Source organism: Sinohyriopsis cumingii, chromosome 3, assembly GCF_028554795.1.
Source record: "Sinohyriopsis cumingii isolate HCF-2022 chromosome 3, ASM2855479v2, whole genome shotgun sequence".
In the NCBI taxonomy this organism is placed as follows: domain Eukaryota; kingdom Metazoa; phylum Mollusca; class Bivalvia; order Unionida; family Unionidae; genus Sinohyriopsis; species Sinohyriopsis cumingii.
The window spans coordinates 22,557,659-22,583,770 of NC_142963.1; the positions used below are offsets into that span (position 1 = coordinate 22,557,659).

Here is a 26,112-nt window from a genome sequence, read left to right on the forward strand (position 1 = left end):
GTTCAGATTTATTTTGCCTTGCGAGTACTATGTATCACATAAAATTTCGTGCCTTCAATGCAGGAAAGTTATTTTATATATGTATATATTTAATCTTACAAAGATATAAAATAATTTGTATAGATTACCCAGAAACTAATCTTGACAAAAATTTAAACCAATGAAAAACGAGATTATTTGTATTCTTGCGGCTGATTGGTTATTGAAAACTAAATAATCATTGGTTAACTGGTTTTATACTACTGGAAGACATAAGTTTAGCGCCCTTAGTTCCTTGACAGAGGGCACAGGTAAGTTGTAATGGATTGTATCATTGCTTACAATATAAGTGGCATACATGTACTATATAATACCTAGTTATAGTTGTAGTTATTATATAGTACATGTATGACGGGTAAATTGTAAAGCAACAATACGAGCCCCTGTGAGGTGAGTAAGAATGATGCAATTCGTGAAGTGTACGTAATCACATGACTGAAGAGGAAGGAGAGTTTAAAGGAACTTCGTGTCATCTATTAGGGATAACAGGCCAAATTTAAAATTTCATCTCAGGTTAATAAGTCTGGTATGTTTGAGAATGTCAAAGCATCAGAAATAACAAATTAGCAAATAAAGTATACTCCTTTTCCTGGTTTTTGCTCATAACAAGTGCAAACATCTTATTTTATCGCCGGCAAAAAAATAATTCTCCCAAAAAAATTTGGGGTTAATTAATGAAGCAGTCACTAGAGAATATAACCACTGTTCTTGAGTTATAATTTACAAATGTAGGTGGTATATAAAATGAAATTTTGGGGAAATGTGCCTCTGCCAATCCAGAATTTGCAGCTTTAATTGCTCAGAATTTACATTTATGAGTGTAGGTCCAATCCAAAGCCTTATTATGTGTAAAGCTTGTTTTTATTCATGTGGAAAAGAAATTTGATTGGTAACATCTGCCTCCTTACTTTTCAAAAGAAATCTATAAGGACAATGTAACCAGGCAATCCATGTATTTATTCCTTTTAAATGCCTACTAGTATCGGAATTTGTTTAGACTAATTCAGCTAAAAATATTGTTTTTATGTGTATAAAAATATCCCATATTTTCTACACTTGTTGCACATGAAAATGTGATTTCTAAATGTCAACATGAAGACCCACTCTGACCTTGAACTTGTAACCCAGAAAATCCTGTTTACTATGTATCTTTTAAAATCATACAAATAAATATATTATTTAAAAGATGGAAATGTATGTGTGTGTGTGTGTGTGAAAAAAAAATTCTGGTTCCAAGTCTGCTGTCCAACTGTCAACTTGCCGCTGGAACGAGATTCTCGTGAAATTCCCTGGCGTATAGTCTGTTTCTAAATTCTTTAGTATTTTTACCCCTCCCCCCCATAAACATGACATTGTGAAATACATTACATCCTATTCATTGTTGTTTCTCTTCCACATAATTGCTTATTTTTGATAAAATGTTGAACTTTAGTAATAAAAAAATTGTTACAAGATCGGTTTAGTTTGCTTAATATCTCTTGACATTTTATTGACATTGTTACGTTGAATTTTGTAAAACTAACTATACACCTGACCTAAGTACTCGTCTGAATTGCTGACAGAAACAGTCCAAACTGATGTATTTCATTTATGTAGCCAGATGGATAAGCAATACATCTTTTCAAAGATGAGCGCAGAATAGGCCGACATATCATGATTCATGGAAACGCAGGGGTGGGGGTGGTATCCCATGTGTCTAAAATTAATATTATTTTGAACAGAATATTCTGGTGACAATTGCTTTTTTCCAAATTGTAAGCATTGCAGTATTTTATTTTTGTCAATCGGTTGAATTTGGTATGCATTTAGCTTCAGTATTAGTGATGGAGTGCACCAGTCCTTTCAGTCCATCATTTAAATTGTCTGTTGATGAAAGTGATGTTGGGATTGATGCAGTACAAATTTCTTTGATTATTTTAGGACATAGTCATAATAAAAGAATGTCATTTTGACCAATATTTCACATTTACCTGAATACTGCATGTTACTACTAATGCTTAAATCAATAATTTAATGATTTTATATATCTCTTTTAATACTATATATATATATATATATATATATTGATTTTACTGGCTTATTTTAGGTTTCAAGATTTCAACATGTTGTTACAGTTCATATTTTATAAATCACTGGCTTGAACAGAATTTTGTCTGTGATGATTGAATTGTACATTTAATAACTATCCAGCTTTTGTAAGTCCCATACTCTTATATAACAAAAGAATCCTACTGTGACCAAGCTTTTATCCATGCTGGCTTTGGTCAAGATTTTGCATTTAGTTCAAGACATCAAGCATACTATCCTACTTAGAAACATGATGAGATGCATCTCTTGGCCTGAACTATGTGGGTTGTATTTCATGCTTGATCTGCTTTTATTGAGAACTTTATATGCTTGAATTATGACACTTAATGTAGGACATCATTACAACAAGGTTGATGACCTTTAGTTTATGGCATAAGTACATGTGTTGAGTGTTTGTGCTTTTGTCAGTTTGATTAGGAATTGCCAGCATATCTGAAATTCACATTTTATTTCAAAGGAATTTATCAAGTATCAAAAACAACTTTGTCACAATGGCTGGGGGTGACACAGAATGGAACCTTCAGGCTGACATCAGCGTGGATGATCCTGAAATGCATCAGCTGATCCAGGAGGAAAAGGACAGACAGCGGAAATGTCTGGAGCTTATTGCCAGCGAGAACTTTGCAAGCAAATCTGTCCTACAAGCACTGGGTTCCTGTCTCAATAACAAATACTCCGAAGGACAGCCTGGTCAAAGGTGCCTATTGCCTAATCATGTTTTTTATTTTTAGCTAGAATCTAGTCAAAGGTGGATAATTTGTTTTTAACTACATTTTACTAGACTACAAAGTAGAGAAGTGCAGTTTCACTGACCTGCATCTCAGCCATACTTTCTAGAACAGATCTGCACGAAACAAAAATTCTTTTTGCCTCTAGCCAATAATACAAAATAATTTTTAAAACAAACAATATACATATCCTAGAGTGGCCATATGATCTAAAGCGCTCACTGTTACGGATCACTGCCATGTGAGAAAGCTTGCTGGTAGTCTCTCAAGTGTTGGTGGTTCTTACCTGGGTTTTTCCATTAATACCTATTGCCATGTATAGCCTGTCTTGTGCTGAATATATGGCGTTAAACCCTACAACTACATACCCTAGGTAACAGCTTGAAGTGAGTTTCATATCACCTACCCTCTAGACAGGGGCCTAATATTGTTCATACTTGAAAATTTATTGTACATCATTGAGTATTTGTATTTAGGTTTTTGCACATTATACTGTAATGCCAAGATTCATGAAACTTGTTGCGAGGTTGCATCTTGAGTACTAAATCCTCATAAAAGTAGATCATTAACTTGTTGCGAGGTTGCATCTTGAGTACTAAATCCTCATAAAAGTAGATCATTAACTTGTTGCGAGGTTGCATCTTGAGTACTAAATCCTCATAAAAGTAGATCATTAACTTGTTGCGAGGTTGCATCTTGAGTACTAAATCCTCATAAAAGTAGATCATGAAACTTGTTGCGAGGTTGCATCTTGAGTACTAAATCCTCATAAAAGTAGATCATTAACTTGTTGCGAGGTTGCATCTTGAGTACTAAATCCTCATAAAAGTAGATCATTAACTTGTTGCGAGGTTGCATCTTGAGTACTAAATCCTCATAAAAGTAGATCATTAACTTGTTGCGAGGTTGCATCTTGAGTACTAAATCCTCATAAAAGTAGATCATTAACTTGTTGCGAGGTTGCATCTTGAGTACTAAATCCTCATAAAAGTAGATCATTAACTTGTTGCGAGGTTGCATCTTGAGTACTAAATCCTCATAAAAGTAGATCATTAACTTGTTGCGAGGTTGCATCTTGAGTACTAAATCCTCATAAAAGTAGATCATGAAACTTGTTGCGAGGTTGCATCTTGAGTACTAAATCCTCATAAAAGTAGATCATTAACTTGTTGCGAGGTTGCATCTTGAGTACTAAATCCTCATAAAAGTAGATCATTAACTTGTTGCAAGGTTGCATCTTGAGTACTAAATCCTCATAAAAGTAGATCATTAACTTGTTGCGAGGTTGCATCTTGAGTACTAAATCCTCATAAAAGTAGATCATTAACTTGTTGCGAGGTTGCATCTTGAGTACTAAATCCTCATAAAAGTAGATCATTAACTTGTTGCGAGGTTGCATCTTGAGTACTAAATCCTCATAAAAGTAGATCATGAAACTTGTTGCGAGGTTGCATCTTGAGTACTAAATCCTCATAAAAGTAGATCATGAAACTTGTTGCGAGGTTGCATCTTGAGTACTAAATCCTCATAAAAGTAGATCATTAACTTGTTGCGAGGTTGCATCTTGAGTACTAAATCCTCATAAAAGTAGATCATTAACTTGTTGCGAGGTTGCATCTTGAGTACTAAATCCTCATAAAAGTAACTAATTTTGCACTGATATGGATACATGTTCTATTTTCAGCTTATTAATGGCTAGAATTATTTTTGCAGTATTCAGAATGAAAATGTAACAAATGGCTAGAATTATTTTTGCAGTATTCAGAATGAAAATGTAACAAATGGCTAGAATTATTTTTGCAGTATTCAGAATGAAAATGTAACAAATGGCTAGAATTACTTTTGCAGTATTCAGAATGAAAATGTAACAAATGGCTAGAATTATTTTTGCAGTATTCAGAATGAAAATGTAACAAATGGCTAGAATTATTTTTGCAGTATTCAGAATGAAAATGTAACAAATGCAACTGTTTGTAATATTCTTAAAACAATTTTTTCAATAATTTTTAACATAATTAAATCTTAACAAGGTTTATCTGAAATTTCTGAACAATCTATACTAAAGGAAGCTACTGAAATATGATTACATTGGTATGCAGATAATACAGCACACCTTCAATACATATGTACATGCATGGATGCATACATACATACCTGTTGCAAGCAGTTACTTATGGAAAAGGCAAAAGGTCATTGCACACAGGTCATATGACTCTAAAAGAGAATAATACAAACTTTATTGTAACAGATTTTACCATGTACATGAGAGTAAATGCACACGTGTCTTCATATCATACTGTTCATTCTCATTTCTTTGTTGCGCATAAAACATCGTAACTATTCATACACAACACATTAAAATGCATAAAATTACAGGCATGGCTCCTTTGAAGTTAGTAAATGAATTAAACCCTCCTTTCCAACCAAATCAACACAGATGCGGATGCATCTGTTTTTAGAAGGAGAGGTTTTCATAAAATGGTTAATAACTGACTTTGCTTCATTACAAAAGTTTATTGATAGGATTGCAAATTTATGATTTATTTGTCTACATGTTTATAGTAATTTTAGGCACTGGTTAAATAGTATCTGCTTCACTGCTTTTTTTCCACATTTTCACAAGAACAAGTGGAGTCAGAAACAATTTTGACCTAACAACACTTTTCCATTCTCATGAATTCCACAACATAGCATTAACCTATACGTTTTTGACCTACATAATTGCCTTTTAAAGTTAAATTACATAATATCCAGATTTTGCTTTCTTTGAATTGTATTTTTTTTCCGAATATATTTGCCTGATGATTTAAGACAATATAATAAACTGGTACTTCCCAGACAGCGATGTCTGCAATTAGGCCCCACTTTCTCTGTTACTGACTCACTTAATGTTTCAATCTTATTTTATCACTGAGTAGTGAACAAGAGGCAGTTAAAATATCCAGAACACAGATTATGATCTTAATACACAAACTGCTATTTATGTACAATTTAAGGCTTCGAAACACAAGTTTGTATATTTTATCATCGAGGGATATCCTGTGGAAATCGGGCACTGGTAGCTGCTAACTTACTTGGGAAAGGGTTAATGGTCAATCAGCTATGAAAAAGCTGCCTGTGAATGTGCAAGAGTTTGTTTGTTGGGGTAATTGTTATCAAAGCTAGGCCTAGCTACTGATGGATTGATGAATACATTTTGCTACAACACAACACTAGAACTAACCCGGCTAAGGCGAGGGGACATCTCAAAAAGTATGGTCAGTCAATGTACCTCTTACAAATATCACAGGGAGAAGTTGTTTTTTATTTCCTAATGGAAATCTTAGTAGACCACTTTGCCTGTTAGCATGACCCCTGATTAAAATCATGATTAGTAATTATGGGTATGTTTTATCGTCTCTCAAAGTCATCTTCCAAACATTGCTGTATCCTACTCTCTTTAATCTGTCCTGTAAATGAAATTATCACCAACTTAAATTATAACACCTGTCTTAGTTTGTTTCTGCTTTTAAAATGATACCTGGTTTACTTGGAAAAACCTGTGATGAATAGGAAACCAAAAGAAAGCATATGGCTATTTGTTTTGACCAATGAAATGAAACTTAACCTGCCTTTACAGTCAAGTTTTGAATATTGAATGACCCCTGACCCTGATGGAAAGGTATGTAACTCGTGTCTTTTCTCCAGATAACCTTTTCTCTTTAGAGATAGCTTTAATTCTGATGCAAACATATAAAGATATCTAACTATACCTGTCACACTGGCAGGGCTGGTACACCCCTGGGGCATTGCTGATATTTCATTAATATTAATACATGTTTGTTGGATAATTTATTTTCATTATTTAGTCTACATATTTAATGATAATAAATCTTAACTTGACAGTGGTCCCAATCTTTGCACCCCTGCAGTCTAATGGGTTAAATAGGCCCTGCATGCTGCACAACATTTTTTTAAACTTCCAATTCTATTTATAACTACTATTTTCCCACCATCAAGAGACATTGTTCAACCCGTGCATATGCTGACACCACTAATTGGAAAAATGAAGAGCACCCAGCAAATTTCAGCTCTGGAGGACTTTGAGCCATGTATTCAAGTTGTGCAAGCTACCAGTGCTGAAGCATTGCTTGTGAGAGTTTTCTTGTTGAACATAACCTGCCTTTCTCAGTTGGAGAACAGTGACAGTGAAAGAGTATTTCCCATTGTAAGAAAAACTCTTGGATGCAGGAGGTCATGGGTTTGATACCCAGCTGAGTCATATCAAAGACTTACAAAAATGGTACTAACCACTGCCTCACTTGACGCTCAGCATTAAGAGGTTAGTGTTAGGATAGGTCGGCCTGGTGTCGGGATAATGTGACTGGGTGGGGCATCATGCCCAAGTGCTAGACATCACTGTAAACCGCCACACTGCAGACATTGTAAAGATATGACTGAAAAATTGTTAAAGCTATGTTAAAAATCCAAATCACACACACCAAAATTAAACAGAAGGCTAGAAGCCTAAACTGTTTTAAAACAAATTTACTATCGTCCAATTAAGGAAGTTCAAGTCTACCACATGACGACAAATAGAGGGAAGCTTGTGAATATCAGTAAATTTGGCTGCGAATAAATTTGTACTTGTAATCAGTGTAAATAATGTTTTGTTCTTATTTGGGGATTTTCATATAATGCAATGGTGACCATCTTAGTGGATGGAGTTAGTGGTTAGTGTTGTAATATAATTTTTCACCAATTGTGTTCAAAATTAACTAATTTTTTCCCCCGTCACTAATTGGAAGGCTGATAGAGTTGTAGCTTGCAAGCCTTTTGCATTCATGAAGAAAGGCAGTGCGCCATCTAGTCCAGGAGCAGTATCTAGAAGTTGGACATGATTAACCATGTCAAATATAATCAATTTCTGGTTGATAACTGGAAATTAACCTGAGCTTTAGTCTTTTTCAACCCATGGCAGATGCCTTATTACTACATTTGCCTTTTATACCAATTTATGCCATGCAAATTGCATCAGATCCATTTGTTTTACAGGTACTATGGTGGGAATGAAGTAATTGACAAAGTTGAACTTCTCTGCAAGAAAAGGGCCCTGGAGGCATATGGTTTGAGCCCAGAGGAATGGGGAGTGAATGTGCAACCACTTTCAGGATCTCCTGCAAACTTTGCAGTCTACACAGCCCTTGTAGGACCCCATGGGAGAATAATGGGCCTTCATTTGCCAGAGGGAGGTCACTTAAGTCACGGATTTATGACCAGTAATAAGAAAATCTCGGCAACATCAATGTTTTTTGAGTCATTCCCCTACAAACTTGATCCAGCCACAGGACAAATCGACTACAATAAATTGGCAGAAAATGCGCAGCTCTTCCTTCCTAAATTAATTGTTGCAGGTATGTTATGATACACATGTCCCTGATGTGTTTACTGACCATGTATTTGGTACACATTTTGCATGAGGTTACTTGGGTTTATGCTTGGTGTGTTTGAAAAACCAGGCAAATCAAAATTTCCAGAATATGGTCATGGCTATTCATGCATTTGTGTATCTACAATTTAGAACATGTCTATTTTAAAGTAATTAACTTTAAAGGTTTGAAGAAACAAGACTACAACAGAATGGTGTATGTGTAGTATAAGTGTTGATTTAGATAAATTGATTATTGTGTTCTGTTTATTTAACAAAGAACCATTCAGAACTGTGCAAGACTTCAGGTGAAGGGAAAATTTGAAGACATTTAGATTTATTGGTGGTTGGATTCGCTGCTATAAAACATGGTAGTTTATGGTGTATGAAAACTGGCCTTCTGTAGCCTTCAGTCCACACCCACACATGTATACCACACCTACGTGTACACCACAGTTTTGCAAGGTTCAGTCTCGGTTTTGTGTCTGCACCTATTGTGCAATTTTTTTATCATGGCTGATTCGAATGAGTACATATTGGTTTGATAATAGAGCACAATTTGCAAAGCTCCTTTGCCTGTAATATTCCTGGTTGTCAAGACCCTTTATGTGGTGTACATCATTTAGTGGAGCATTTGACAGTATCTGCTTTTGATAGATCAGCAGCCAGTTCACAATCTGCAAATAAATACCTTCACAAAAGATCATTTGGCAGAAAGTCAGATTAATATATCAAAGTGATACTTTACAACTGTAACTGGTTAAAGTGGGCTTTCTTTGCATTCTGTCCACCAATGAAACAATTAAATGAACTCAGAGTGATAATAAAGTCAGTAGTAGAATGCATCAAGTAAAATCGTTATGAAACTGGGAGAAATGCTTCGATGATTACTTTCAGGCAATCCATTTTGGAATAGTGCTGAAGATGCCACCAATTTACTGAAATGAAGGGAACATAATGTTAATTTATCTTCATTCATTATCATACATTCTATAATGTATAATTACTGAAACTTGAAAAGTATCATCTGTAATAAAAAAATAGACAAAAACAGAATTGACATGAAGCACTTTCAAGTTTGACTGGGCCTTGATAGAAAGTAAAAGGGACAATCTGTCCATGTCCCTCAATCTTAGATTGAACCCTGCTTTAGACTGAGATTTTTCAAGCTATATATTGTAGATTGAAATAAAGCAGGCTGGTATGTACTTGATTGCTGTACATTAGAAGGTTAAAATCACACTTGTGTACCATGTAGACTTGCTTGTAAGTCGAATCTAACTGCAGATTTGCTATTGCACAATGTGCTGACATATCAGGGTTTGTGTTCTACTGATCACTACTAGCAAATTGCGTAGACCTGGATTTGTTTGTGCATTGTACAACTGCAGATCTGGGTCTTTGCAGCTTGCATTTGTACTTTTAAACAAGAATGTAAGGTAGGTCATGAAGCATAAAAGTCTGTTGTTATTAATGTATAAAAATTTAACTCTTTGTTTTGAAAAATAAGATGAGACTTGGTAGAACAAAGTGAAATTATTACAAGCATTCTCGGATGTCTCAGTTGGGTTATTTTATCTTTGTCTTGTTTTGGAGAAAAATTCAAGGCAAAGCCATTTATATCAGCAGTGTTAATGTGCAAGCCTGTATCAGTGTCTGTGTTAATGTATTTGTCCAAGCCTGTATTTGTGAAAAAAAGACGTTGCACCTTTATGGCTTTAATTCAACCATTCTCTTAGGTTCTGCAACTTTAAAAGTCACTGAGCTACACTGAAAAGAACCCTGTAATATTTTTTACAGAAAGGCACTTAATATGACTTAAAGAATTCCCTCTATATCATTACGGGTTACAAATAATTTTTCTACTTTGTGGAATGATTAACTTTTTATACATTTTAAACAGATGAGAAAAATCATAATGTCGTATAGTAGTTCACTAGGCCACATGAATGCAAAATATGGTTGCCCAGACCTAGAATTTGTAGCTAATGGACTCTTGAGCACTTAACCTGTCCGATCCGGGTGATATTGAATGTTGGATCAATGTAAGAAATATTTTCATCAATCCTCTAATTTTTCAGGAATAAGTTGCTATTCCCGCAATTTGGATTACAAGAGATTTCATCAGATAGCTGATGAGAATGGTGCCTATCTGGTTGCTGATATGGCACATGTTGGTGGGTTGGTGGTAGCAGGTTTGGCCCCAAGTCCATTTGAATACTGTCATGTTGTCACAACTACCACACACAAGACACTCAGAGGGCCAAGGTCTGGAATGATTTTCTTCAGGAAAGGTTTGTCTCAAATTATTGGTCTTTGATTTAATAGGGATGTTCAGCAAAACTTAAAATCAAAATGCTGATTTCCTAGAATTCCTAATGAGTACAAATCATGTCTTGTCCATTGATTCAGAACTTGTTCAAGCTGGCTGAGTTAGTATGTATATGCCTTTTCAGATAGCGGACTCCGAAAAAGAACTAGGCACAGAACAATATTCATAAACAGATTAAGTGTAGAAACAACATTCTAATGCTTATAAAACTAGAGGCACTGTCTTTAAAAAACTTTGATTTCAAACAATCTTGAAATGAGAATGGTATTCCTAGCTGTATAGTAGTGAGTTGACACGAAGTCACTGTATGGTCTCCTCCAACATGTCAGTTGTAGCATACTTCAGTCAACAAGATGATATGCGTGCTCCCTTTCTTTGTGGGGAAGTTTTGAACCTCTTTTACTGAGCAACTTAAGATGGGGGAATATGTGTTCATCTCATCCCAGCATGAAGAATATTCAGGGGAGATGCAACTAATTTTAATGATGTAATACTTATCTGTTGGTATAGCCTGATGTCCTCCTCCTTTCCATGAGTAGTTTGGTCTTGAAGAAGATGAGGAATGCTATAAATTTTCAGATAACCTTGACCTAGCAACATTGCTCATAGTTCCATCATTAAACTTTACCTGACTCCAAATCTTGATTAAAATACTTCTACCAATCGAAAGGCCTGTTTGGTCTATTTAGAGACAGATTTCTCCATCTGGATAAATATTTATTACTTGTACTGTTTGAGTAAAGATTAATGATGAAAGGTCCTGGACAGAAGATTTGTTTGGATCTGTTCTTATGAATTGACAGAAGCTGGTGAAAAAATTGCTTCTTTTATCTTTTTTTTAACCAAGTATTGGCTCCGTCTATTTTTTAAGCAAGTATTACCGTTGTTTTCTTTTTTTGTTGCATTTACAGGTGTCAAGAAGATTCTTCCTAATGGAGAGAAAGAAATGTATGATTTGGAACAGAAAATCAATGAAGCGGTGTTTCCTGGTTTACAAGGTGGTCCACACAACCACCAGATTGCAGGTAAAGTTTGATCAGAAATGTTCAGGAATTCATTGAAATAAGCATGTCTTCCGTTTTGTCAAATTCCCATTGTAATTATTATGATGAATGCAGTTGTAATGCAGTTGTAGTGAGTTAAAGCTATTTTTCAGCACATGATAGGCTATCCACTATACATGGTGGCCAGTATATTTATAGAAGATGGTTGTAAAATTTGTGACATACTCTAACTATATGTACTATCTATACAGATTGATATAGGTAGGTAAATAGAAGACGGTTGTAAAATACCTTACATACACATTAACTATAATGTACTAAATATACAGATTGATATAGGTAGGTAGATAGAAAATGTTTGTAAAATACGTTACGTACACATTAACTATACGTACAATATATACAGATTTAGGTAGGTAAATGTAAATTATTTGTTGAAAAAAGAGCTTCGTATTTACTTGAAGGCCTAGAGCTTGTCAAAAGTTTTAATTGAATCCTTTGTTTTAGGAGAATTTTGGATTGGAAAATTGATTGTAGTTGGTTAAAATTCATGATATAATGCCATCAACTTTTGCAGTATACTGTAGAACTTTAATCATCCAAATGCAGTGGACTCAAATATTTTGAATTTTCTTGATCACAATCCTTGGGGGGGAGGGCTTGATCTAAACAAGTCGTTTAATTTCAAATGATACAAAGATTTGACTATATATATCAGATTTTTTAAAAAATTGTTGTTGTTACAGCTGTTGCAGTGGCAATGAAGCAGGCAAATACTCCCCAGTTTAAGCAGTACCAGCAGCAAGTTATTGCCAATGCCAAAGTTATGGCCAAAGCTTTGTTAGACAAAGGCTATACTCTTGTTTCAGGTTTGTATTGTTAAAATCCCTCAGATTAGGAGGATTACCCAAATTCACACATTCAGAGAACATGTATACAATTCATGAAATCATTAATCCCAACGAATAAAGTTTGTTCAAATGAATTTCTGCTATGCCAGATTTTTGCATCTTGTAAGCTTTCAGGCACAGTACATTTTTTTATATCTTCTGTAAAATTAACATATTTAGTGTGGTTTCAGCTGAATCTAAATTTGTATCCTGTTCTAGCTCTTGAAAGGGTTGCTAATTTATTGATAACAATAGTTAGAATATGCCATACTTTCCGATTTTATAATGTTATTTCCTGATTGTTTGATCAGTTGACACTAAACAGATCCTTAGTAAAGGAGGAAAGCATCTCTGTCAATTTGCAGAGCTTCACTCTGTATTAACTTTGCTAAATTTCATCAGTTTAACATTTTACATCATAAAGCTGATCATATATATACATTGCTGGACAAAATGCATTAAAAATTTTCTTACAGAAGCTATGACAAAAACATGAAGGCTGTTCCATTTAAACACATATTACATAGGTGCTTTGGTTAAAATTATACAAAATTCTAAATTGTTTACCTGCACGATGCAATTTTGAAAGTACCTTCCCAGGGTCCAAAGTATATTATAGTGGAATAGCCAAATCTTTTTGATTAGTGCATTAATCCAATTGTGACAATGATCTAGTAATAATGTGCATATTTATTGACCTTCTCAAGTGTTGATGATATTGGCACTACATAGTGTTTTCATGTATTTTGTGATGCTAATTTGACCTTGTGAAAAATCCTATTAGCTTTTCTCCTATGTATAGGCAGTGTGGACCATAACATACATTTGTAAAGGTGTTTGAAAATTAAATCTTGCTAATTACAGGTTAGTAAAGTATAGAGAATTCGTGATGTATCTTCCTCTATTCTGCAGGGGGAACTGACAATCATTTATGCTGGGTTGACTTGAGGCCTCTCAAAACTGATGGGGCACGAGTCGAGAAAGTCCTGGAGGAGATTGGCGTCGCTGTGAACAAAAATACCTGCCCAGGAGACAAGAGTGCATTAAAACCAGGTGGAATACGCCTGGGAACACCTGCTCTCACCTCTCGTAATTTCAAGGAGAATGATTTTCTACGAGTTGTTGAGTTTATTGATCAAGGTACTGTATAATAATGTTGGGAAAGAAACTTGCTTGTTTTGTGAAATTTATATGACACTTGAGCAATAGCACACACACTAACAGGTAGATATAGCCAGTTGATGGTGGAAGTCGGACCTGTCATTAGCGGCTACCCATGGAAAAAAGCAAAAATGGTCTTTGTTCCCAGGTTTACCATAGAAAAATTTGTTTGTGAACAAATACCAGGCACCATTTAGCATTATTATTATTATTATTATTATCTGAAATTGTCAAGATTGTTTTATTTGCATTTTTAAATGAAATCGTGAAATACATCTGGTTTTGGCGGGTTTTTTATTTTGTTGTAGTAACTACATACATGTTAATGTTCTTTTCCTATTCATATTCCACACATGATTACTGCATCCTGCTAATTTTAATGTCATAAAATAAATTCATTGCTGACTTCAAATCATCAAATTTGTTTTGCCCACCATGACCAAACAGGAATTAGAAACGGCATTACATGCTTCAGAAACAATATATGGATTAGCCAGTTGATCAGAAGACATTAAGTTTAATGCCGATGATGAATAGAGAATCAAAAGGAGCCGCATGTTGCTATTCATTGTGATCCATGAACTAACACTTCACTTGCCTTTACAGACAATGAATGACCACATACCGTAATGAGATTTAACTTGTATCTCTTAGACTGTGACTGGAGTACAACGAGTATAAGTGAGATGTGAAATATTACAGATCAATTTGCATGATATTGCATTGGGTGAATAATGTCTTGCTCATCAAATAAAACTTTAAATTTGCAAACTTGATGCTTTCTCAGTTGATACACTTCAGTTTACCAGATAAGGCAGGGAAAAAACATTTTTTGTTGGGAAACGCTTGCTGACTACAGAAGGTTTGTGACCATTGTGCAGGTCCCTTGTAATATTATCATACAGGTAGACAAATGTTAACTTGTACTTGACAGTTTTTTTTATACCTGGGTCCACTGGTTACAGTACCCATTACATTGTCTGCATGCACCAACTCCTGTACAATCTCAACCATGCACACATCGCCAAATAATGATCCTACAAAGTTGCTGGTGTAGGTGTTCATGCATAGCAGACATAACTGCATATTGACTCCATGTTTAAAAGGCTATCCATTTAAGGGGTGTTGCAGTAACAAAATTGTAACTGGCCATATTGGATTAGACATCGGCTTGATGGCCTTTTAATCTTTCAAACATCTGTCAGAAGTAGGATGGTTCCATTTTTTTATGTGTTTACATTTCTAGCATGCTGATTAAGGACAGATTATCATCTGTTCATGTGCTATTATTGTCCTTGAAAGATTTATAAAAAAAGAGATTATTCCAAACTGACTATCTGTTGGATGTCAGTGATTTTTATTCAACCTTTAAGACCATTTCTTTAAATCAATTACCAAATCATAATACATTAGGAGAACTACTACTACCTTGCAAATCCAGCCCTCTCAAGTTAAAAACATTCAGCTATAAAGCTAAAAATTGTCTGCCCACCTACGTGTCAGTTGGGCAAAGTGATGTCCCTTTGGTTTAGGGATTGTTGTTGTTGTTGTGGGGTTTAACGCCATTTTTCAGCACAAGATAGGCTATACATGGCGGCCAGTATTAATGGTGGAGGATGAACCCGGGAAAACCCGGGAAAGAACCACCGACCCTCGAGAAGCTACTGGCAAGCTTTCTCACATACCCACATTGGCTGAATCTTAGACTCGAACCGCCGCAGACAGAGGTGAGATGGCAGTGATCCGTAACGAAGAGCGCTTTAGACCACTCGGCCACTCGGGGCCCCGGTTTAGGGATTGTATCCAGATCCCACGAATATCTTGATTGCTACTTAACGCTTGTGCTAAGAAGCAAGCTATCACCACAAAAGACCATGATAAAGGCAGAATCAACTTTTGGAACATACTACTACAGGTTGGAGGAGTCTCTTCACTTCTAAGGAAAGGATACTCCATCATATTTAGGGGCCACAAGTGATCTAAAAGCACTCGCCATTAAGAATCACTGCCAGCTCACCTCTGGGTTCAATTCTCGGGTTCGGTCTATGTGGGTATGGGAGAAACTTTGCCAGTAGCTTTTCATGGATTGGTGGTTCTTTTCCGGGTTCTACCTCCACCATTAATACTGGCCGCCATGTATAGCCTATCTTGTGCTGGAAAATAGCGTTAAACCCCACGACAATAACAACCATCATATTTCCAACTTTTTTTCTTCCTATGCCGAAACCTTTTCAATTTTCCAACCACTTTTTCGTCTTCTCACTTTTAATAGCACTTGGTTAGGATGGGGTGCTCCCGGTATTATCTTTAATTATTACAGAAGACCCACCCTGGCTCATTTTTGTTAGAAATTGAAGTAGTGATAGAGATGCAAAGCTCTGAGCCCCCAGTCCAAGATGCTGACAGTTAAATTACTGAATACACAAAAGGTGAAATTCAAATAAACAATAAATTTAATGCCATTCAATAACAGATAGTCCTTCCTCAAATGAAATTCAGTATTCAAAACCCTATCTCTCGACCAAGTGACGGCCTGTTTCATCATCTGACTTAGTGTGATAGATTTTCCTCCTGTCCTGTGTTTCTACTCATATGTAGTATTTCTTGACTGGTACACAGTACCCCTTCAGTCCAACAACCACATCCTTCACCCTTCCACTTCCTCCACTTCTGTTCTCTCCTTTTGTTGTCTCCCAGAGACTCGGGACCAACTGTATGTACCAGGGTATTTCCCTTCTCTGTCTCCTACAGCTCCTCCGGTCCCTAAAAGCTTCCTGTCTGAAGCTCATTTGTAATTCCCAGAATAACAATGTTTCCCGCCAATTTTGAATGACGTCAGAGTAGCTTATTACTTCCTTATATAATTCCCGCAAGATGGTTTAGCGACTCTGACGTTTAGTTTCAAGACACTAGATTTAAACTGCGTTTCCAGTGGTGGCCATGCCTTGCTGCATTCCGAGTGGATGTCGATTCACCCATGGTCTACTTGTATGGCAGACATTGCCCCCTCCCCGGCAATCTGTCAAGGGTGGATTTACACCTCCCACTTGATGTTCCTTTGAGCCCAACACCAACAATTCATGCCACTTACCTGTGAATCGCACACAGCCAAAAAAGGCGCCAGTAACAAGTTCCTATGGCCATGTTATACACAACTGGCTTCCTGTCCTTTTGATATTGGCTTACACTATCATAACATAAGCCGACCGGCCAGCTGGGTACACATCGCTTTGACACTCATTGTTCACAAGGCTGACCCTTGCAACATTTATGAAGCGAATAATTAGCCTCAGGGTCTAGCATATACATGTTGCAATCTGGCTATTGTTCCTTACTTATAACATGACATAATGAAATCACTGTCTACTTGGAACTTTTAGCCCAAGTCCACCTACAAGATCCAGTACAAGCTCTGAAGTGGTATCTTAAAATGACAGAACCATTATGTCGAGGGAGATTACACTTAACTTTATTTGTCAAACAGGAACTGGAAGATATATCAGCACAGACCTTTCTTCCTGGATTAAGTGGGTTATTTGCTCTGAATATCAAGAAATAACTCTAGTTCAATGAATTTATTATGCATTTTGGCTCACAAGGTTAGAGCAGTTGCCCCAAGCTTAGCATTTGACTGGAACTATTCTCTAACTGAGATTATCCAGGCTGTGGAATGGAGATTAAAGTAGACACTCTCCAGTTTTTATGTAAGATCTTTCAACCCAAAGAGCTCAACTCGGTCTGGTGAGACCTATAGCCGTGATTCAATTGGTCAACTTTCCAGGTTGGTTAACAGCTTCAGGAGGAAAATTTTCCCTTTCTTAAAGCTGCTCCCCAGCGGAGGAGTCTTCTCCATTCGGTTTATCTTGAAGCTATCTCGTATACTTTAGGGGACTGGAGGTAGCATATCTGTGGTAAGGGGGTGTATACCCTTCCACCTCTTTACTGTTCTCCAAAGTTAGTAACATTGGGTAACATATTTAAAGAAGCAACCAATTTTTTTCTAGTAAAATGTTTCTTAGAGAATACCTAGCCAGTGATAGTACACGTACACCCTCCCAGCATACCAGCAGTTACATCCATATACAGAGTGTGCCTTCCATTCTAGTAGTAACTGAGATATTAGTAGGATGACTGCCACCTAGGTAGACACAAAACGTTTAGCTTTTTAGCTAAAAGTTTTAAACTTGTGAGGGCTGGATTTGTGAGGTGGTAGTAGTAGTTATCCAAAGGTATTAAGATTCGGTTAGTATTCTCGAATAAACATATTTTATGAGAAAAACTTGGTTACAAGCAGGTCTCATGGTTGCCATGCTGTTTGTTTTGCCCTGCATGAATGCTTTTAAAACTTATTAATGTATTGCCTATACTTTAATTTGGAAGGCATTATGGTATTGTCTTCAAAACAGAAGAACTAGTGCAATTTCCTCATGCAAGGAAAATCTTGTCTTGAAGTCCAATTTTGGTAGTGAAGAGGACTAACAACCAAATCATTCACCTTGTACCTCTTGCAATGCAAAACTGCTGCAGACACGCTCATTTCTACAAGTGAAAAGTGAAATTATTAAAATTACCCCCTCCCCATTTCAGATTAATAAATTGACTTTAACAAAGTGAGATTTCATTAAATTATCATTATGAACATAAATGATACCAGAGGGAACAAATCTATAAAGTGTTGTCAGTGTTTGTGCATACCTATGGGATAAAATAATTAACTTGGAATTGGCAGAATGGTGGGTTCAAACCAGTTAGTCACCATGTGCTTGCTCATTTGTAGATGGTTAGTGTGTGTTTTCAGAAGTTTTCTTTTGCTACTTGTATAAATAAGTCACATGCCTTCTTCCATTTTTTGAGATAAATTCTTAATTAAAAAAATAAGAAGCTAACTAATAATTCACGACCACAGTAAAGTAGGGTGTGTATCGATTTGGAAACAGATATTGATATATCAATGAATCATTTTGCTACTACTGACGACATGGAGTTGTTTCACCAGAAGTTGCATTATGCCATCTGATTTGTCCTAAATGAAAATTCGTACTGATCTGTCATCCAATATAGTATCGTATCATCGATATGAAACTCTCGTTATCCAGTGCGTGTATGCTTACTTGGAAAACCTTAAACAAACTAAACTAGATTTTGTCTTTTTTATTTTCGAAGTCCTGGAAAATTATTATTTTTCTGAAACAGTATTTGACCATATTTGTCATTAGAGTCCCAAAATATTAATATAATTGCTTCACAGATGATTAAAATTGGTATAAGAAACTTAATTTAATTCTTCAGTATCTTGCTTTTATTAATTTTTTTAAACATCTTTGCGTCTTTGGGTTTGGTCAATCAATTTCAAGAACAACCTACTATGCAATATCCATTATTCCAGCATATTTGAGGTCAATAAAATGTCTTTTAGAGACCCTGGAAAGTTCTGGGAAACTCTAAATTTCATTTGTGTGGAGATGTATCAACCCTGGTTATCACTGCACCAGCTTAATGGAAAGTCGGTGACCTGGCATTGTTTCACCAGAATTAAAAAAATTTGATAGTTTGTCCTAATGAGAATTATGCCAGTTAACATCTAATATGATCACCATGGTGACCATCTTGAAATTCTTGTCACTACTCCCTAATGGACGAGTTTTTACCAAATACACCATATATGTTGATCCTAAATAAAAACAGCCAGTATGACTGTACAATGACAGCCATCTTGTTATTGCTACTAATCTTCAATGATCTCTAGTTGGTCCTATGTGAGAATCATGTGGATTACATCCATTGTTTCCAACACAGCTGCAGCATTGAAAATTTTATTGTTGCTCAGAAATATGATAAATGGTTTCATTATGTGGCAGTTAAAACAAAACTGTGATCTGTAGATTCTTTTCAACCAGTTGAATATGTCATTTCATGGGACTCTTGTTTTATTCTGTTTCACAAGGTAAAGATATTTAATAATAATTACATTTTGTTAATCCCACCTTGGCAGAAGGGTTCCATATAAACTGCTTTGGGTCACACACACTAGATAAAGGTCATTGTTCAAGCTTTTTTCTTTCTTTCTGACTAAATAAAATGTGGACTTTACAAGGAAGTCTTGTGTCTCATTACAGGAATCAAACTTGCCCTAGAAATTCAGGCCTCTTGTGGACCTACGCTGAAGGAATTCAAGACCAAGTTAATGGAGGATTCAGAAATACGAGCACGAGTCAGTACTCTCCAGAAACAAGTAGAGGAGTTTGCTGTAACATTCCCAATGCCAGGCTATGACGCTTGGTAAAATTGATTCTTACTAAGGGATATAATACTGCATTATTGTATTAGAAGTCATCTTTTTTCTCTTGAGTAAAAGTTTTACATGATATTACATATTCATGTGTTTTTGGAGAGAGCATTATTAGGAGTGGCTTAAAAAATGATCATGAAAAATTGCAGAAGTGTAAATATTAAACTTTGCTATGATTAGTCAAATTTTTAATCTTTGATTGAAAGTTAGGATACATAAATATAACTAGACACAATGCAGAATAACTTCTACTCTGTGAAGTTTGTGTGAGTTGTGGGGGGGAGAAATCCTACATAATGCGCTTGATTGTTCCCGTCAGGATTGGTAAATGTAAACGTTGGTAATTTTAGCCAATAGTTAATACTGTGTTTTTTTTTCTTTTTTTAAAGAAAGGCTCATGTTGGATTTTAATAAGAATTAGATATTTTTTGAAAATGTTTGTGTTGAAAATTGGCATGCATTGAAAAACAGCAAACTTCTTGATGGCACATTTTTATTGCTGTAATATTGTACTTGTTTAAGGATCAGACATCTCTTTCAAGGTATGCCCTTTTTAGCTTTACAGATCATAGACCAGAAGAGCAATTGGGATGGTCTGTTGTATGTTGGTCCTTTTGCACATTTGCTATCACTGCTACTCCCAAACTACTTGAAGGAATACCATAATACTTGATACAGGTCTTCACCCCATGGTCTAGTTGGTCACCACATCAGATATCTTAAATATAGCTACTATATCTGAATGGAGGGCTTGCAGGCAGCTTCCTGGTGTCTGTGGTTCTTCCTCCACACTGCTTGCTATATATAAACTGTCTACAGCTTGCTGGTAGCTTCCTGGGGTGTATGGTTCTTTCTACACACTGCATGCCATATATAAACTGTTCTTCTTCAGAAAAATGATCCCCAAAAAACAATCTTCTGAAAGGATGGTCATGTCAACATGGGGTTTTCACTGAAACACTTGTGATGTTTAGTTGAATCTAAATAGAAACTGCTGATCTGATGTCCAATATGGTAGCCCTCTTCAAAATCATATTTGCTGCTCCTTCTTTTTGGAGAGTCATGTTGACATGGAGTTTTCACAAGAAGACTTGTGATGTCAAGTTGGTCCTACATAGATGCCTAATAAAGTCATTACAGTGGTCATCTTGAAAATCTTGTTGACATTACTACTGAAGAAATGGATGGTCATATTGACATTTTCACTCAAAGACTTGCTATACTGTCTTGTTGGTCCCAAATGAAATCTGTCCTGCTTAGATGTCTAGTGTGGCCACCACTACAGCAATCTTGAAAATCTTGTCACAACTTCCCCTGAATCAATGATATTGTGACGATGATTTCACTAAAACACTTTTTGTTATGTCTAGTTTTTCCTAAATGTCAATAGCGCCAATTGATTTTCAATATGGCAAGTTCTGAGTAGAAAATCCTATTGACATGGATTTTTCACCTGAAGAATACTGGTGATGTCTTGTTGTTCCTAAATGAAAATGGTGCTGCCAAACATCTTGTTATTGTTTCTACACCTGAAAAAAACAATAACATATCAACTTCGTATTATTTCAAATTGGTTCTAAATAAAATTAGTGCTGAACAGACATCCATTATGGCCACCACAGCAGCCATCATGAAAATCTTGTTACTTTTGCTTTTCCTGAATGGAAAGTCATTAGTTTGGAATTTTCACCAGAAGATTAGCTGTTTAATTGATGCTGATCTGATCTGAAATATGGCTGTTAGAATGTACATCTCCAAAATATTGTTGCTATTCCACCTAGATCAGAAGTCATATAAACATTGGGCTTTCACTAGATTTCATTTGTCTGGTTTGTACTAAATGAAAATGGTGCTAAATTGACACCACTGTAGATATCTTAAAGGATCTCCTTATTGCTAGTCCAAACTTTCAAATCATGTTGTCATGGATTTTATCTGAAGACTAGTTAATGATGTCTTGTTGGTTCTGAATGAAAAGGATGTCAATCTAACCTCAAGCAGACTTGCCAGAATAAACATTGATACTTTTATCTCCAATTCTCCTAAATGGATGGTTATATATACATGGGGTTTTAACTAAAAGTCTTCGGTAGTGTGGAGGATGTCTGAAATGAAATAATGCCAGCCCTAATCCAATATGGCTTCCACATGGCTGATTTGAAAATCTTGTTTCCCAAGAATATCAAAGATGGTTTCAACACCCAGCAGTTACAAACCAAAATGGTCATGTCTTAAATGCCTGGAAATTCGTTTTTGGCCATTGGGAGTGTCAATCCCTTGAAGTGACTTACTTTAAGTGAGGCATGCTCAGATGTCTAGGAACAAATTTCATGGTTCTTCAAGCAAATAATAAAATGAAACCCATGTATGGTGTTGTGTTCTTATTTTCATGAATTCAAGATGCATTCATGTTTCATACCTGTGTATTCCAGATTTGCCGTGTTTTATCTACAAATGGCTTCATGTAAGTCATTTGACTCATCAAGGCAAACAAACTGAGTAAAAAGTCATACAAGTCCTATTCAAGCCGATGATCAGTCTTAAGTAGTTTTAAAAATAATTATATTGTTTAAATACACAACGAAAATATAAGTTATATAATGTGACTAAAGCCAATAAGGCAATTCCCTTGCCAGAAGCCTCTGAACCTGTTAAAAATCTTGTTGATGGTTTCATGTCATCAGAAATAATCTGAGCATATGTGACAAGGCATATATTGTTGGATATGTCAGTGCTTTCATCTGTCATTGCTGTCACAAATGATGAATTTTGCAGGTCACATATAAGACTATCCTCATCATTTGACAGGCTCTCCAGTACTTCTGAACAGGTAGTAGCGGAGTCATACTGAAAGGTGGAATTCTTCAAAATGCCAATGGCATCAATTTCTTCAGCTGCTAAGTTGTGCATTAAATTAGGGAGAGATTTGTGTTTTAAAAAAAGGGATGTCTTCTACACTCAGCCAATGTACACATAAGTAGCACTTTCGTTGCTATGTCTTGCTTGTAAAACGCATTAAAATCGGCCTGGTGTTGTCAGCAGTTTGTGTTCTGGTAACCCAGCATACCTTGCCAGTGTACTGTTCTGAAAGTTATTGTTTTTCGCACATTTGGTCATGGGATTTTTTTTTATAGTCTCTGTGTATGTATATGTATATGTGTGTGTGTGTGTATATATATATATATATATATATATATATATATATATATATATATATATATGTATATGGCAAAACATAAAGGCGTCTTCACTGTCACATTCTTCACTCAACTTTACTTCTTTTTGAAAACGTGGCCAGCTGTATTTTATCAACTATTGCTGCACAAAATTACGTTTTATCTTGCGAGTAACCGGTACCTCATCTTTAGATGATGAAGGTTCCACAATTTTTAGACCAAACCTTTGTTTTGTGTTAATCAGCAAAACAACATTGATGTGCGTCAAATTTACGTATCGGCGGCATCTTTTGTGCGTCAAATCTGAAAAGTCTGTGTATTTGACACATGATGCATGGATAGATAAAACAATGGAATTGTAATCCCCTCCAAAAAACCATTTCCCCAAAGATGTGTATTTTGATAACGAACTCCACTGAACTGACAGAAGGCTGTCATGCTATATACCCGTGTCTCAAAATCCATTTGAGTGCAATAGTACCCTAAATATAAAACTTGAGCCATTAAATTTATCACGTTCGTAAGTATATGACTTTGTTGCAAGTTTCAAAATGCTTAATTGTTGCCGGGGGGTGGGTGCAGGGGTCAGTTTTGGTAGGTTTTTTTAGTATTCACAGCATTCATGTTGTACAAACAAAAATGTAACCATTTTCCCCTCTTTTGCTATAATGCTGTATTTTATTTGCAGAACGGATGTTTTAAGACAAGACCCCTGTACTATAATGGTTTGTTGATAATTTCATTTCTGACTTTCATATAATGCAATGAATTGATTCTTTATTAATTCTTGTGCATGTTGCTGGAATAAATTGCAATTTCTGTTTACTGTTTTTATTTTGTCCCTGTATTTTTTTGTTGTGTTTTAAGTATATGCTGTCGACAATTTTTTTGGTGGAAAACTGTAAATTTTGTTGGCAATATTTATCCTGAAATAAGTACCATAGGATATTTTGTGTATTCTTTAGTATTTTGTAAATTTGTGAGTTTACTAGCATTAAAGTATTCAGATGCAAATGAAATCTCTTGAAGAAACTTCCAGAGGTTTGATATTTATGCAGACACTGCTTGGACACCTTGACATGTGTCATTGTGCATACCTAAATGTAATTGTACTGACTTTCATAGACTGCTTGGACACCTTGACATTTATCATTGTGCATACCTAAATGTAATTGTACTGACTTTCATAGACTGCTTGGACACCTTGACATGTGTCATTGTGCATACCTAAATGTAATTGTACTGACTTTCATAGACTGCTTGGACACCTTGACATTTATCATTGTGCATACCTAAATGTAATTGTACTGACTTTCATAGACTGCTTGGACACCTTGACATTTATCATTGTGCATACCTAAATGTAATTGTACTGACTTTCATAGACTGCTTGGACACCTTGACATTTATCATTGTGCATACCTAAATGTAATTGTACTGACTTTCATAGACTGCTTGGACACCTTGACATTTATCATTGTGCATACCTAAATGTAATTGTACTGACTTTCATAGACTGCTTGGACACCTTGACATTTATCATTGTGCATACCTAAATGTAATTGTACTGACTTTCATAGACTGCTTGGACACCTTGACATTCATCATTGTGCATACCTAAATGTAATTGTACTGACTTTCATAGACTGCTTGGACACCTTGATATTTATCATTGTGCATACCTAAATGTAATTGTACTGACTTTCATAGACTGCTTGAACACCTTGACATTTATCATTGTGAATACCTACATGCAATTGTATTGACTTTCATAGACTGCTTGGACACCTTGACATTTATCATTGTGCATACCTACATGCAATTGTACTGACTTTCATAGACTGCTTGGACACCTTGACATTTTTCATTGTGCATACTTAAATGCAGTTGTGCTGGCTTTCATAGGCTGCTTGGACACCTTGACATTTTTCATTATGCATACTTAAATGCAGTTGTGCTGGCTTTCATAGGCTGCTTGGACACCTTGACATTTTTCATTGAGCCATCTTTCCTGTGCTAGGATGATTAAACATTCTGTTTGCACTCGGGTTTTTAAGAGTCGTTTTAGATCTGGTTATGGGTGCATTTAGATTGGTTGGTGACTGTTTTAATTATTAATACTTTTCATTTATTAATTTTCTTACAATTTGACAATTGCATATTTATTTACAGAAAATTAAATATTGTACTTAGTTGCTATGTTTTCACTTTCTTGGGTAACATGCATCAATTAATGTTGGTAAGTCCATCATTCAGCCCCCCCCCCCCCTTTTTTTTTTTGTTGTTGTTGTGGTGCCCAACTCCATCCCCCATTTTCTAATGCCTTGAGGATATAAATAGTTTTCTTCCTGTAACTGATTGGTCTCAATATTGCATATCAATGCAATGATGCGCACTGGATACCATGTTTTAGTGATGTTCCGAAGTTTCACTTTATCATTAATCTTACATGAATTGTATCCAAGAAATCAACTCGAAAGACAAAATGGAGAAATTGAATTGTACTAAATTAGAACATCTCATTAGTGAAACCTTTACAGTTGCATTCAAGCCAGCCCATTTGCTTGGTAAAGCACAAACCACTCCATTCTAATGCAGCTTGTTTCTTTTTCAGGCTTTAGTTGATTTCTAATTCTCAATGTCATTTATTAATCCTTAAAATTTCTAATTTTGTGTTTTATATGCTATTAAAATAATTGTTCAGTTGGCAGATATTTCGGGTAGATGGCATTAATGACAATTTTTTGGTTTACTTGTAACTAAAATGTTTGTGCTTACCAGACCACATGCACTGCATATCACTTTATAGAGTAATTGTGTAAATAAAAAATGCTGGACTGATTATGGGTTATGAGTTTGTCAAGTGAAATAGTTGGCAAAATTATAATTGAAAAAAAGCAGAGAAAAGGATAACTACTAGTCAAAGATCATTAACATAATGTTAGCACTTTATGAAATCTCTATTTACATTGAAAATGTTGGCATAGTTTACAGTGTA

The 26,112-nt window shown here is 35.5% G+C and overlaps 1 protein-coding gene across 2 annotated transcripts; it reads left to right on the plus strand.

Annotated features, from left to right (window-relative positions):
* The first annotated feature begins 202 nt into the window (after nt 1-202).
* On the plus strand, nt 203-23,944 carry LOC149802527 (serine hydroxymethyltransferase, cytosolic-like). 2 transcript variants are annotated; one of them, XM_089951765.1, is made up of 8 exons: nt 203-290; nt 2,585-2,824; nt 7,890-8,248; nt 10,344-10,556; nt 11,506-11,619; nt 12,345-12,467; nt 13,401-13,628; nt 19,766-23,944. In XM_089951765.1, the coding sequence occupies exons 2-8, from the start codon at nt 2,619-2,621 to the stop codon at nt 19,930-19,932; spliced, it is 1,410 nt and encodes a 469-aa protein (XP_089807891.1). In that variant the 5' UTR covers nt 203-290; nt 2,585-2,618; the 3' UTR covers nt 19,933-23,944. The 2 variants fall into 2 exon arrangements, with proteins under 2 accessions (XP_089807891.1, XP_089807892.1); XM_089951766.1 differs by lacking the exon at nt 203-290 and adding an exon at nt 337-565.
* Nucleotides 23,945-26,112: the final 2,168 nt, after the last annotated feature.

Bases quoted from the DNA above. Each gene is read 5' to 3' on its own strand.
- LOC149802527 (XM_089951765.1), top strand. From the start codon at position 2,619: ATGGCTGGGGGTGACACAGAATGGAACCTTCAGGCTGACATCAGCGTG. The intron at 10,557-11,505 runs GTTTGTCTCAAA...TTGCATTTACAG, and splicing joins AATGATTTTCTTCAGGAAAG to GTGTCAAGAAGATTCTTCCT. The intron at 12,468-13,400 runs GTTTGTATTGTT...TCTATTCTGCAG, and splicing joins AGGCTATACTCTTGTTTCAG to GGGGAACTGACAATCATTTA.